This window comes from Eumetopias jubatus, unplaced genomic scaffold (genome assembly GCF_037043125.1).
Source record: "Eumetopias jubatus isolate StellerSeaLion01/CBP00866 unplaced genomic scaffold, mEumJub1_p1.0 scaffold_10, whole genome shotgun sequence".
Classification (NCBI taxonomy): Eukaryota; Metazoa; Chordata; class Mammalia; order Carnivora; family Otariidae; genus Eumetopias; species Eumetopias jubatus.
This window is the reverse complement of record NW_028274816.1, coordinates 23367115-23382436: the sequence shown is the minus strand read 5'-3', so window position 1 is coordinate 23382436 and position 15322 is coordinate 23367115. Positions and strand designations below refer to the sequence as shown.

Below are 15322 nucleotides of genomic sequence, written 5' to 3'. Positions count from 1 at the left end.
ACATTTCCCCAAAGATGTACAAATGGCCAACAGGCACATGAAAAAATGCTCAGTTGGTGGGGGGGGGAGGAGAGTCTGCTTCTCCCTCTCCCTCTGCCTGCCACTCCCCCTGCTCGTACTCTCTCTGTCAAATAAATAAAATCTTAAAAAAAAAACCAAACCTAAAGTGAGTCTCCTATAGACAGTATCTTGTTGGATCCTCTATTTTTATCCATTCTGTCAACCTCTGTCTTTAGATTTAGGAATTTAATCCATTTAGGGGCTCCTGGATGGCTCAGTTGGCTCAAAGTGTGGCTCCTGGTTTTGGATCAGGTTGTGATCTCAGAGTCCTGAGATGGAGCCCCACATTGGGCTCTGTGCTCAGTTGGGAGTTTGCTTCAGATTTTCTCCCTCCCTTACCCTGTGCCCCTCCCCCCACTGGCACACATGCATGAGCATGCCTGCTCTAATAAACAACCATTTTTTTAAAAGGAATTTAATCCATTTACATTTAAAGTAATTACTGATGAGGGCGCCTGGGTGGCTCAGTTGGTTGGGCAACTGCCTTCGGCTCAGGTCATGATCCTGGAGTCCCAGGATCGAGTCCCGCATCGGGCTCCCTGCTCAGCGGGGAGTCTGCTTCTCCCTCTGACCCTCTTCCCTCTCGTGCTCTCTATCTCTCATTCTCTCTCTCAAATAATAAATAAAATCTTAAAAAAAATAAAATAAAATAAAGTAATTACTGATGAGGAGGGACTTAACTCTCTCAAAATTAAAAACTTTTGTATATCAAAGGACATTATCAGACAAGATCGGGCACATTCAAGGTGGTAGGGCCATAGATCAAAGGACATTATCAAGAAAGTGAAATGACAAGCTACAGAAGGGGAGAAAATATTTGCAAATCAAATATCTAATAAAGGATTGATATCCAGAATATATAAAGAAATCCAACAGCAAAAAGACAAACAATTCAATTGAAAAATAGGCAAAGAACTTGATTAGATATTTCTCCAAGATACACAGAGGACCAGTAAATACATGAACACCATTAGTCATCAGGGAAATGCAAATCAAACCACAATGAGATACCACTTTACACCTGGCTAGGATGACTAGAAGTGAAAAAAATAAAGTGTTGAAGACACTGTGGGAAAACTGGAACCCTCATTCACTGCTGGTGGAAATGTAAAATGCTGCTGTGGAAAACAGTCTAGAGTTCCACAAAAAGGACAGAAGAGCCATATGACTTAGCAATTCCACTCCACAGTACATATCCAAATGAACCGAAAACAAGCACTCTGATAAATACTTGTATACCAATGATCACTGCAGTATTGTTCACAAATAGCCAAAAGATGGAAACAATCCAAGTGTCCATTGATGAATGGTTGAATGGACAAACAAAATGCGGTATATATACATATAATGGAATATTATTCAGCCTTAAAAGGAAGGAAATTCTGACACATGCTACAACATGAATGAACCTTGAACACATTATACTAAGTGAAACAAGTACAAAAGGGCAAATATCAAATTATTCAATTTATATGTGGTACCTAGAATAGTCAAATTCATAGAGACACAAAAATCCAACAGTGATTACTAGGGGCTGGGAGGAAGGGCAATGGAGTTATTATTTAATGGATAGAGTTTCACTTTGGGATGACGAAAAAGTTCTGGAGATAAATGGTGGTGAGAGTTATACAATGATGTGAATGTACTTAATGCCACTGAACTGTACAATTAAATATGGTTAATCAAATTTATGTTATGCATATTTTACCACAATAAAAATTTTAAAAACCAAAACATTATGTTAAGTGAAAGTAATCAGACACCAAAGGACAAATATTGTATGTTACCATCTACTTGAGGTACCTAGAATTAAGCAATTCTAGAGAGACAAAGCAGATTAGAAGTTATTAGAGGAAGAGTGATGAAGGGGTAGTTATTGCCTAGTGGCTACAAGAGTTCTGCTTGAGGTGATGAAAAAGTTTTAGAAACAGTTATCATTGTTGGTTTGTTGTACAACAGTGTGAATGAAATTAATGCCACTAAATTGTACAACTGATTAAATGGCAAATTCTGTTATATATCTATATCACCACAATAAAAAAGCTAGGTATATATACCTGTAATTAATATTAGCCAAAAACTTACTTTTGTCTGAATTAGAGCAAAATAAAACAAATGAGACCATAAGAGTTTCAGGGGTTAACCTGAATAATCTAAGTTGGGGGCCTACACTATTCAAATCTATTGGAAAACTGTAAATTTCTCCCGATTTTTTTTTAAAGATTTTTATTTATTTATTTGGCAGAGAGATACAGAGAGAGCAAGTAGTTAGAGAGGGAGGCAGAGGGAGAGGGAGAGGGAGAAGCAGGCTCCCCACCGAGCAGGGAGCCCAATGCGGGCCTCGATCCCAGGACCCTGGGATTATGACCTGAGCCGAAGGCAGCCACTTAACCGATTGAGCCACCCAGGCGCCCCTCTCCCGATTTTTATTCAGTAAATCTAATATAAGGCAACGCATATTTCCCACTTTTCCTAGGACTTGCTGTGCTTTTAAATCTCGTATAAATTTACCAAAAATTTATTTTGACTTGGATAGCCTTTGTGTTTTAAGACTAATGGACCTTGTCCCGGCTTTTATTATGTAAGCAGTTACACAATGTTACAAAGAAAATGTCTTAAATAAACGACACTGTAACCAAGATCATAAACTTTCAAAAGGGATGAAACAATGACTGTGATCCATTCATTTCTCTCTCAGTCCGGTAGTAATCAAGTGAAATACTTCAAAGATACAAAGGAAATTTTGTAATGTCCCCTGGTGAAAGATTTCAGTAGTTCATCTGTCCAAAGCATATGTGGTAGGGAGGAAGCCTTTTGGTTCTTCCTTAAGTTCATTTACTAAGTATTACTGCAAAGAAGACAGAAAATTTATGTTTTAATACAGAAAAGAGAGCAGACAAATTAGTAACAGAAAATAAACTTCCAGATTACTAATACCATGCAAAGGACAGGGGTCAGATGGCAGAAAAGAAGAGAATGCGAAGAATGACAGGGAATAAAAATCTTTTTTTTTTAAGATTTTATTTATTTAACAGTATTTATTTGACAGAGAGAGACAGAGAGAGAGGGAATACAAGCAAGGGGAGAGGGAGAAGCAGGCCTCCCGCTGAGCAGGGAGCCTGTTGCAGGGCTCAATCCCAAGACCCTGGAATCACGACCCGAGCCGAAGGTAGACGCCCAGCGATTGAGCAGGGGAAAACATTACACAAATTCTCTGTGAGTGGAAATCCCATAATGATGTAATAAAAATGTAACAATAGGGATATGCTAGAGACCACTAGACTTAGAAAATAAAATCTAGAACATTAAGATTTTGGAAGCTGCAAAATTAAGCTGGGTGATGAAAAGAAACTCTAGCCAAACAGATGGGCAGAATACCTCATCAAAATGAGATACGGAGATTGAAATTCTGGACAGGACAAAACCCACTTTTTAAAAAACAGTCTGACAAGGCAGAAAAAGATGACAGACCTGAGGGGTGAACAGGAGGAAATGGTGTAGGTCCACAGGTATTCGTTCGCATTTAGATTAGAAAAAGCGAAATAAAGAAGGGGTCATTTAGGAGAGGCTAACTTGATCGCTGCCAGAAAGGCTGTAACCTTGGCAGTCACCACTGCCCAGGGGTCAAATCTCAGGTCTTCAGTTCCAAACATAACTTATCCCCACCAGATTAAATCCCACTACCATAGATTTTCACAATTCCTTAGGTACCTTCATAGTATTCACTTATGACAACTACCATTATTTATTTGACGTCTTTGTTCACCTGCTAGACTATGAACTCCGTAAGAACAGCGACCGTGGTTGTCTTTTTCATGGCTGTATTCCAGAACATAGCATGCCTGGAACATAGTGAGATCTAAGAGAGCTCACTCTGCCCTCCTTCCCTCCTGTTTGCTGCCTACCTCTCATGCCCACATGCAAAACAAATAAATGAAAGTCAGTTTGTTCATCAGAGCATCTCACCTGGACAGTACTGAAGGTTAAATTTTGCCTCATTTTATTTCTAGCTTTCCCTAGGACTAACCACTTGTAACTACTCAAGGAAAGAAAGTATTCTTGGGGCACGTGGGTGGCTCAGTTGGTTAAGCATCTGCCTTCGGCTCAGCTCATGATCTCAGAGCCCTGGAGCCCCACGCTGTCACGTTCCCTGCTCAGCAGGGAGTCTGTTTCTCCCTCTGCCTCTCCTTGCTCACGCTGGTGTGCTCTCTCTAATAAATAAAATCTTAAAAAAAAAAATTCTTCCTATAGATTTGTTAATTTCACAAGCTAGATGACAATCAAATTACACTTTATTTTCACCAGCCTTAGAGAAATCCAGTAAGAATTGTTATTAGTCAGGCTCTGAAGCTTTTAGGGGTACCGTCAGTACCCTGATATCAAACAGAGCCTGTGTTGTCTTTCTTGCATGACAATTACTTGTGCACAGATCTCAATCTCACTCACAAGTCCAAGACATCTAACTCACCTTTACATGTTCAGAGCATCTGTCACTTAAGCACTCAAAATATGCTGCAGGGAACAAGTAAATTTTATTATTAATAAAAATAACTTCAATCAATCATTCAATGGCCCCTAACACCGAGCTCTTTATTGCAGGTACCATAAGACTTTATATGCATTACCTATATTAATTGTCATAACAACTCTGTGGAGTAGGTACAATTATCTCTATTTTATAGATGGGAAAGGGCCTTTACAGAGCTATTTGCCCAAGGTTATACAACTATTAGGTGGTAAAGTGGTAACCTGAACCAGACATTTGGACCCCAAAGCCAGCACCCAGACATTAGAATTGTATTTCATCTATACAAGGGACCAAATTTTCTTTAAAAAACACTACTAACTGGGGCTCCTGTGTGACTGTCAGTTAAGCAGCCAACTCATGGATTTTGGCTCAGGTCCTGATCTCAGGTCATGGGATTGTGCCCCGCCTCAGGCTCCCTGCAGTCTGCTTGGGATTCTCTCTCCCTCTGCCCCTCCCCCCATTCATGAGCACGCTCTCTCTCCCCCGAAATAAAGATTTTCATTTATTTATTTGAGAGAGAGAGAGAGACTGAGAGAACAAGTAGGAGGAAGGGCAAAGAGAGAAGAAGACTCCCTGAGGAGCAGGGAGCCCATCTCGGGACTCTATCCCAGGACTCTGGGATCATTACCTGAGCGGAAGGCAGACACTTAACCGAAAGAACCACCCAGGCACCCAGTATACAAAATTTTAACAACAAACAAACAAACAAAATCCCACTATTAAGAAAATGAAAAGGCAAAATACAGACTGGGAGAATAAAGTCACAATACATATAAGATTGACCCTTAAACAATGTGGGGATTGGGGTGCCATTGAACCCCATCCTCTACACACAGCTGAAAATTTGTATATGAATTTAGACTCCCCAAATATCTAACTACTATTAGCCTCCTCTTCACCGGAAGCCTTACCAATAAAATAGTCAATTAACACATATTTTGTAGGTTATATGTATTATACTTTGTTCTTAGAATAAAGTAAGCTAGAAAACAGAAAATGTCATTAAGAAGATCATGGGGTGCCTGGCTGGCTCAGTTGTAGAGCATGTGACTCTTGATCTCACGGTCATGAATTCAAGCCCTACGTTGGGCGTGGAGCCTACTTAAAGAAAAAAAAGTAAGAAGATCATAAGGAAGAAAAAATACTATATTGAAAAAAAAATCCACGTGTAAATGGACCTGTGCAGTTCAAACCTGCTATTCAAGGGTCAACTATATCTGAAAGGACTTGCATCTAGAATACATGAAGAAATGTTTTCAAGTCAATAAGAAAACAATTCAATTATAAATGGCCAAAATAAAACAGACACTTTACAAAAATCCATACAAATGGCCAGGCATACCATGATGATACTCAGTATCATTAGTCATCAAGGAAAATAAGTTAAAACCATAATTTATATACCAGCACACACATTAGAATGGTTAAAAATATAATGACAGATACTGTGTGTCAAGGAGGGTGTGGAGAAACCGGAAAACCATATATTGCTGGTGGGAATATAAAATGATACACTTTGAGAAAAGGCCTGAGAGTGCTTAAAAAGTTAAGAAAAAAAAAAAAAGTATGACCCAGAAATCTCACTCCTAGGTATTTAACCAAGAGGAATGAAAACATATGTCCACACACAGATTTGTACACGAACATTCACAGCAGTTTTATTCATAATAGCCAAAAAATGGAAAACAATGTAAATGTCGATCAATAGGTGAACAGATAAATTTCAATTCAATCATACAATGAAATAAATACATAAAATAAGTAAAAGAAAATAAATAAAAAGCAACAGGAACAAACTGCTGATACATAGGAAAAAAACAAAGATAAGTCTCAGACATGTGAAGCCAAAGACATTAGACACAAAAAAGTGATACCATTGTTCTACAGTGTCAGAAATAAGGGTGCTTGGGTAGCTCAGTCTGTTGAGCATGTGACTCTTGATTTCTGCTCAGGTCATGATCTCAGGGTCGCAGGATCAATCCCTGAGACGGGCTCCCTGCTCATCGAAGAGTCTGCTTGAGATTCTCTCCCTCTCCCTCTACCCCCCCTACCCCATGAAATAAATAAATAAATCTTAAAAAGAAAAGGGATGGGTTGTTAGAAGTTAAAAGAAAATTACAGGTAAAGCACTCAGAATAATAAGCACCCAGTAAATACTATTTGTACTACTAAAACAAATCAATGAATAGATACTAGAATTCAATTAAGGAATACTATGATCGGGGTGCCTGGCTGGCTCAGTCAGAGGAGCCTACAACTTGTGATCTCAAGAGTTGGGAGCTCAAGCCCCATATTGTGTGATTACTGAAAAAAAAAAGGAATACTACAATTCTATTTCCATATTTATTTGTACACATTTGTATATATTGGTATATACATGAAAGATGTAGAAAGATTCAAACAAATCCTTGGGATAGAGTTTTACTTTCTTCCACTCTGTATTGCTTTTCCCTCTGACCTAATTGCCGACTTCTAGGCCAAAGTAATCTACTAGAAAAGCAAAGTGCTTTAATATCACCCCCACCTTAAAAGGCTTCAGTGGTTCTCTAATACATTTAGGATCAAATCCATACTACCTACCCTGCCTTCCCAGGCCTGGCTTCCACCAAGCTCTCTGGCCATTCTTGACCTTCACTGACTATACCACAGCCACAGCTGCTTTCAGTCCCACTGATGGGCCAAACTCTTGCTTGACTCTGCAAATGCCGTCGGTATGCGCTTTTCTCTAGTCTTCCTGAAGCTAGTTCCTTCTCAGCTCAAATAAAACTCATCTCACAGAAGCTTTCCAGATCACTCTTTATTAAAGTAGATCTTGGCTTAGTCGGCAGAGCATGCGACTCGAACTCAGGGTTGTGAGATCAAGCCCCAAATTTTTATTTAAAAAAAAATGGGGGGCGCCTGGGTGGCTCAGATGGTTAAGCGTCTGCCTTCGGCTCAGGTCACGATCCCAGGACCCTGGGATCGAGCCCGCATTAGGCTCCCTGCTCAGCGGGGGGCCTGCTTCTCCCCCTCCCTCTGCTTCTCCCCCTGCTCATGTTCTCTCTCTCTCTGTCTCGAATGAATAAATATAAAAAATCTTTAAAAAAAAATTGGGGTGCCTGGGTGGCTCAGTTGTTAAGCATCTGCCTTCGGCTCAGGTCATGATCCCAGGGTCCTGGGATCGAGCCCCACATCGGGCTCCCTGCTCCACGGGAAGCCTGCTTCTCCCTCTCTCACTCCCCCTGCTTGTGTTCCCTCTCTCCCTGTCTCTCTCTGTGAAATAAATAAGATCTTAAAAAGATAAATAAAAAAAATCAAAACCCTCATTTTTCTTTCTCTACTTTTGTTTCCTTCGCAGACAGCACCATCACTGAACATTTTTCTACTTTTGTTTTCTATTGTCTTCCCTCAAAGAGTAGGTTCAAAAAGACAGGACCGCTTCCAGGAGACTAGCGCTGGGGAGAGGAAGGTCGCGAGTATATCACCTTTAAGGAAAAATGAAGTTTTTAGGTGACTATTTTGTACAATAAAAATCGAATTGACATGGACTCTGGGTCCTTGCTGCTCAAGAAATGTCTTCACTTTCAGAATATGCCTTGCACATGACTCGTCTGAGTGCCCGGCTGTTCGGTGAAGTGGCAAGGCCTACTGATTCCAAATCCATGAAAGTGGTGAAACTGTTCAGTGAGCAGCCTCTGGCCAAGAGGAAGGAGACTTATGACTGGTATCCAAATCACAACACTTATTTTGCGCTCATGGGGACTCTACGTTTTCTTGGCCTCTATAGAGACGAGCACCAGGACTTCAGGGATGAGCAGTTGCGTCTAAAGAAGCTTCGTGGCAAGGGGAAACCAAAGAAAGGAGAAGGGAAAAGAACAGCAAGAAAGAAAGAGTGCTGGTCCATCAGGAGAACAAAGCTCTTTCTCAGCAACTGACAGCAGAAGAAGGTGTATTTATCTTTCCACATATTCAAGGAATGTAAGCTTCCGAAATTGAAGATTATTTGGAGAAACACAATCATTTCTGTGTTGAAGTCCAATCCAGTTGAATTGTGACTGGTTTCCTGGACACAGTCTAATTCTGCAAAGTTATTTTGGCCTTGGTTTCATACTCTGATGTTTACCTCTTTCTCTAAAGAAATGAATGCATAGGTGATTGAAGAATGACTCACTTGATATGGGAATGGGATGTTGGGGACATGGGGAACTTAAATGAGCATCCTTTAGTCTCCCCAGGATCCCTTCTTGCTTCCCCACTACACCAGCCCTGAACTCTTCCATCCCTCTGGCTGTTCAACCACTGTCTCCACCACCAAGCTCACAAACTTCATGTACCTCTCCACATACCCTTGGAGAGTATCTACTAAGATAGATTTGTGGGAAAAGTATCTACCTGTTAAGAGAGTACTGAGTGAGTACCTGCTGGGCCCTAATAATATCATGGTTAGGAAGAAAAAACAGTCCCTACCTCATGGAACTTTCAGGCTTGTGGGAAAGACTAATATCATTACATAAGTAAAATTGTATTAAATGCTACAAAGGAAAAATACAGAAAAAAAAAAAAAAGACAGGACCACGTTTTTATTTGCCACCAGGGTCTAGTACCACAGCACTAGACAGCACCTAGCAAATACCTGTTGAATGCTATCCCATTTGTGAGGCAAGCCCTATAGTAATATTCCCACTTATGCCCATAGTCACTAAAAAGTACCTAGAAAACTTTAAAATATCACAATGTGTTATTTTAAGTTATTCTTTTCAGAAATAGTTATTAAACATAAGATAATGGCTTCCAAATTTCTCTCAACAGTAAGAAAATTACAATAGTAACTGAAACAAAGGTTCACAAAATCATACTTACCCTTGCTAAGGGAGCTGTACTTTGATATTTTCTAGTTCATGTCGTAAGACAGTATAACCATTTTTATGTGCTTTTTCTAAACTATTAAAGTGGAAAGACAATGATGAATGATGTGTACTGCTGCAAGGTTTTGGTTTTTCATTCATGATTTCAATAAATTAAACCAATACCACTAATTCAAAAATGCAAAATTAATGTTAGGGGAAAGGTAATTCAATTACCTTACCAATTCAAAATTATCACATTCAAACTCTAGAATAACATTATAACCATATTCATTAAAAAAAAAAGCAACCTACAGACACAGGATTTTCAGATTAGGAACTCCTTTCTAAGGAGGAATCCCAAAGTGATCTCAAATTGTAAAGAGAAGAATGAGAACCGGCGTAGGTCTTCCCATCTCATCTAATAGCAATTCTATTCCTCCTGACCTATAGGACAAAAACCTTGGTGCCATTTTTTATTTCTCTCACTCCTCAAATCCAATGCATTATTAAATCCTATTGGCTCAGGGCGCCTGGGTGGCTCAGTCGGTTAAGCGGCTGCCTTCGGCTCAGGTCATGATCCCAGGGTCCTGGGATCGAGCCCCGCGTCAGGCTCCCTGCTCAGTGGAGCGTCTGCTTCTTCCTCTCCCTCTGCCGCCTCTCTGCCTACTTGTGCTCTCTCTATCTCTCTGTCAAATAAATAAATAAATAAAATCTTAAAAAAAAAAAAGATTAAATCCTATTGGCTCTACCATCAAAACACACCCAGGGGCACCTCCTGGTTGGGTGGTTAAGGGATGAACTCTTGGTTTCAGCTCAGGTCATGATTTCAGGGTTGCAAGTTCAAATCCCACATCGTGCTTTGCTTAAGACTCTTTTGCCCTCTCCCCCTGCCATCCCTTCTCTCCCCCACTGCCAAAATAAATAAATCTTGGGGAAAAAAAACAAAACACATATCCAAAATCTGATACTTCTCACCACCTCTCACTGCTACCAGCCTGGTCCAAGCCACCACCACCTGTTGCCCAAATTACAACAGCCTCCTGTAACTGGGCTCAATTCTCCCTTTGCCCTCCTCCAGTCTCTTTTAAACCATGCAGTCAGAGTGATACTATTAAATCATTAAGTCACATCATGACACTCCCCTGCTCCAGTGTGGGTTCCTAGCCTACACAAAGTCAAAACCCTTCCTAAAGCCTGCAGAAGTGTATTTGATCTGCCCTCACCTAATCATGCTCACCTCATCTACTACTATCTGGCCACTATGGCCTCCCTCACTTGGCCTCAAACAACATCAAACTCCCACCTCAAGGCCTTCAAACTTGCTCCCTCTGACAGGAATGCTCTTCCTGCAGATATCCACATGGCTAGCTCCTTTAACTTCCTTCTGGCCTTTACTCTAGTCATGTTCTTAATAAAACCAACTCTGGCCGGCCATCATACCTAAAATTTCAACCCCTTACCCTTACACCCTCATCCCATATACGTCTACAGTCCCCTTCTCTGCTTTATTTTTCTTCTTAGAACCTACCACTACCTAACATAGCATATATTACAGCATTCATTCTTATTGTCCACTCCCCATAGATTAATCTTCATGAAGGCATAAATACAGCATATCCACTGCTGGATCCTAAGCACCTAGAACAGTATGTGACACATAATAGACACTTGATAAATATTTGAATGAGCAAGTGAATGAATGAACAGGCTTGGAATGAACAAGAAAATAGGAACTGAGATGACAGAACAGGTTAAGTAAGAAGAGCTTAGGTAAAGAGCTGCAGGTAAAGAGCTGTGGCTCAAGCTTCATGGGCAGCTCTGGCATACCTGTGATGTCTCTGGCTCTACCAACATGTGTGAACCAGGTTAGCAACCACTACTCAAGATTGAACGAAAAAAAAAAGATTGAACGAAGGTCCACTACAAGCACTGAGTGTTCCTTCCAAGTTCATTATGTATTCTAAATCAATCAAATAGAAATTCGGGGGAAATGAAACCACAAACGAAAAACATTATTACCTACCATTATGAACTAAGCTTTAACAGGCTACAACCCACAACTTTAACTTACAATGACGCACATATGCACCAAAGGACTAAGCTAAGGCTAGAATTCTGAAGTAATGCTATGTACACAAGAGAAATCAAGGGATCTATCTAAATCAGATTCTGCCACTCATCAACCGTACAACCAAAATCTCTGTGAATCTGTTTCTCATCCTGTTAACATAGGGATCACTACATCCAAATCAGATGTACCCTCAACTAGTAATTCAAGGATGAAATAATGGGAAAGTACTTTTAAAGTACTTTTTAAAAAAGATTTTATTTATTTGAGAGACAGAGAGAGCCCAAGAGGGGGGTAGGGTCAGAAGGAGAAGCAGACTCCCTGCTCAGCAGGGAGCAAGATGTGGGACTCGATCCCGGGACTCCGGGATCCGACCTGTCCGATGATCTGTCCGAAGGCAGTCGCTTAACCAACTGAGCTACCCAGGCACCCTAAAGTACCTTTTAAAAGCATAAAAGGCCATACCCCATCCAAATACAAGTTACTAAATTCTAAGATGTTAACTTACTGACCATTAGGAAGATTTAATAAAAACAATGTCCTTGGGGTGCCTTGGTGGCTCAGTCGTTAAGCGTCTGCCTTCAGCTCAGGTCATGATCCCAGGGTCTCGGGATGGAGCCCTGTATCAGGCTCCCTGCTCCGCAGGAAGCCTGCTTCTCCATCTCCCACTCCCCCTGCTTGTGTTCCCTCTCTCGCTGTCTCTCTCTCTGTCAGATAAATAAAATCTTAAAAAAAAAAAGTCCTTTTGGGAACCTTTACATTTCAAAGCTTTTTATAGATTTATGAATCAGAATGTAGAAAAAGTATTTTACTAGTATACTTGATTCACAGGAAGAACAGAAATTAAGTTTTTTTTTCAGTTACAACAATGTTATATTGTGCAGGAATTTCCAAGGAATTCACCACAAGATTCATTACTCAAAATGACACACACCTAAAAAATATATATGTTAATATGTGTATATATATATAAATACCTCAAAGCCTCAGGGACTGGGGTGGGTGGACTGTCAAGGAGCAAAAGGGAACTTTTTAGGGTGATGGAAATGCTGTCTTAATTGGGAGTGTGATTACATGGAAAACATATTTGTCAAAACTCATTAACTGTACATTTTAAATGGGCACAATTTCTGTATGTAAAGTACACCCCAATATGTTTGTTTAGACAAAAGTCTGTCCTGTTTCCTTAAAAAAAAAAAAAAAAATCACCCGGTTGCACCACGGCCTCAAGAACTTGCATAATGAGATCTAATGCAACAGGTCTGAAGATTTAACAAAGATGAGTCAATGACCAGAAAAGTTAACTCATTACCTTCCGGCCTCAAGGTTAACTCAAATTAATAGAAAACAAAGGAAGCATAATCAGGGGGTAAAAAAATCTCAGTTTCTTCTCAAGAAAACCGGAAATGAATTACTTCAGAGAGCGCCGTGGAAAGAGCACAGGTTCAGAGCCCTTCAAACCTAGACTGGAAGGGTTACAGGCTGTTTAGCGTGTGACCTTGAGAATCCTCAGTCCCTGAAGCTCAGTTTCCCTTTCTGTAAAATGGGGATAATGATGGCTTAAAAGTTTGGCCTAGCGTACAGTTAAGTACCCAATGTATGATATGCAATTCACATTATCGAAGACTCCGGAATTTAGCGCTGGTTAGAAATGCATGCAGAACAGGCCCTTCAGTTTCCGTCTAGGGGAGTTGTGATCCCTTTCGTACGCCTTATCGCCCTCAGCCAGGCTTCATTTCCCTCCTACACACACCCTGCAACTTTTCCGGTCCGGACCACCCCTCACCCGTGCAGCTCGCAGGGGCCGCCCACCTCCCGGGCCCCACCTCGTTAAGGAAACGGGTAATATCGTAGACTCGCCCGTGGATCACCAGCCATATCTCCTTCATGGAGTTGCGCTTCGCCACCTCCTCCAATCGATAATATGTGACGGAGGTCTCGACCCCTTGCCCTTTCCCATCGCTGTCGCTTGCTTCCACAGTCGCCATTGGGCCTGAAATAGTTCTTCTCTACCACTATCCCGGCTTCCGAGGTTAACTTCCTCGAACTAGACCTTGTGCTCAGCCCTCCCCGGCTTCCGTAACTCAGGCCCCTACGGCCGTCGGAGGGATCCTGGCAACAGCCAATCACGCTCCCGAATAGTTCCTGGTTCGTTTTTTTCTTCTTACCAATGAAACAACGGATTCAGCTTCAAGTCCCGCCCACCTCTCGCCCGATCCTTGGAACGTAGGCCTGGTTCGAGGTCCAACTAACCAATCAGGATCGTCTATCCCTCCAATCTCGCCAACCAGGTACCGTGATTTTGGAAAGACGCCTAATGGAGACGGTTTGACAGGTGTTACGCAAGAGAGGTTTCCCCTTCACTTAGTGTAGCGACCTGCGGAGTCCTGGAAGAGGGGGCCGAGTCTCTTTTTTCCCGTTTCCCTTCCCTTCGCCATGACCTCTCCACGCGAAGCTTCTTTCCCTCCACCTCCTGTGCGGCCTGTATTCCAGCCCAGATTTACATCTTTTTTTGCAACCATCGGGCTGTGACGGGACGAATCACGAATCACGACTGTCTCATTTTCTTCACCAGTTTTTACTGGGCGAGATAACTTTGGTCTATTAAATGAGAGTGTATCTGCACAGCGCTTGGCACATAGTAATCAAGGCATGAACGACAGCGGTGCTAAAAAAAGGGGGCGGGGCGGGGCCGTAATTCGCCTAAGGCCATGGACAGGTACTATCGCAAGTTTCTGCCACTACTGAGAATCTGATTTTGTTATACGTCAATTATATCTTGAAGTTGGGAAAGGGGAATCTGATTTTTAAACGAATTATTTGGTGATCAGAACATACTATGCTATTTTCGTTTCTATGTGCTCTAAGATAAAATTCACCTCAACTATTCCCAGCTAGAGAGCCCAGCATTTTGGAATTCCAAGCTTGGTTGATGAGCAGTGTTGTAAGCTCCTCAGTTTTAACTGCCATTACAACTGACAGATTGACATGTAATGTCCTTTTCATCCTGTCACACTCCCAGACTCTCCACAATCCATCCCCAACCCCTTTTACTAATATGTTCCACCATTCCTTTTATAAGACTTGTGTACCAGCCACTGACTCCTAAACCTGCTAGTAATAAAACCACTTCTGTGATCATAGGAAGTGCACCGACCCTCTTCCTTCCAATGCCTACTCATTTTCAAGCTCCTCCTGAAATTCTTTTTCACAAACTCCCCTGACATTCCAGCCTCCAGTGGTCCCATCTCCTACAGCACCAAAGCATATTACTATTTCAGGAAACCCCCTGTGTCTGTAAATCTTAACTTCCCATATCTTACCTCCCAAATGAGACTGAAATTATGGGCGAAATTCCATATGATTCTTAGGATATTCCACAAACTGGATTCAAATACTTATGTTCATTTACTGAACATTTACTGTGTCACAAGTACTGTGATAGGCTCTGTGATCGAAAAGTAACATAAGAAATAAGTGTTCTGAGGGTACCTCAGTCGGTTAGGCATCTGCCTTCAGCTCAGGTCATGATCCCAGGGTCCCTGCTCAGTGGGGACCCTGCTTCTCCCTCTCCTGCCCCTCCCCCTGCTTGTGCTCTGTCTCTCTCTCAAATAAATAAAATTTTTTTAAAAAAAGAAAAAAGCCTTCTAAAAAACATTTACATATATATATAAATTTAAATTCTAGAAATATAGATTTGTTCCAAATGTAATGGGACACAGCTCTGAACACATATTTGTTAAATGAATACTTCACACTTAACCCCAGTGTGCATGTGTCATCTGAGGAGGCTGTTCTAAAAATACAGATTCTGGGGTGTCTGGGGGACTCAGTCAGTTA

The 15322-nt window shown here is 41.2% G+C and overlaps 1 protein-coding gene, 1 non-coding gene and 1 pseudogene across 3 annotated transcripts in view; 1 reads left to right on the top strand and 2 right to left on the bottom strand.

The window, feature by feature from the left end:
• Positions 1 to 13570, bottom strand: part of CYB5B (cytochrome b5 type B) — a 39097-nt gene extending 25527 nt beyond the window's left edge. For both annotated transcript variants that reach the window (XR_003607309.1, XM_028091437.2), the window contains exon 1: positions 13309 to 13570. Coding sequence is in view for 1 of the 2 variants with exons in the window: in XM_028091437.2 (XP_027947238.1) it covers positions 13309 to 13470 (162 nt within the window). In the remaining variant the exon portion in view is untranslated. The remainder of the gene's footprint in view (positions 1 to 13308) is intronic.
• On the bottom strand, positions 4394 to 4476 carry LOC114204348 (small nucleolar RNA SNORA17). Its single transcript, XR_003608172.1, has one exon. It is a non-coding gene; the product is annotated as a small nucleolar RNA SNORA17 (small nucleolar RNA).
• On the top strand, positions 8133 to 8502 carry LOC114199527 (small ribosomal subunit protein mS33 pseudogene; annotated as a pseudogene).
• Positions 13571 to 15322: the final 1752 nt, after the last annotated feature.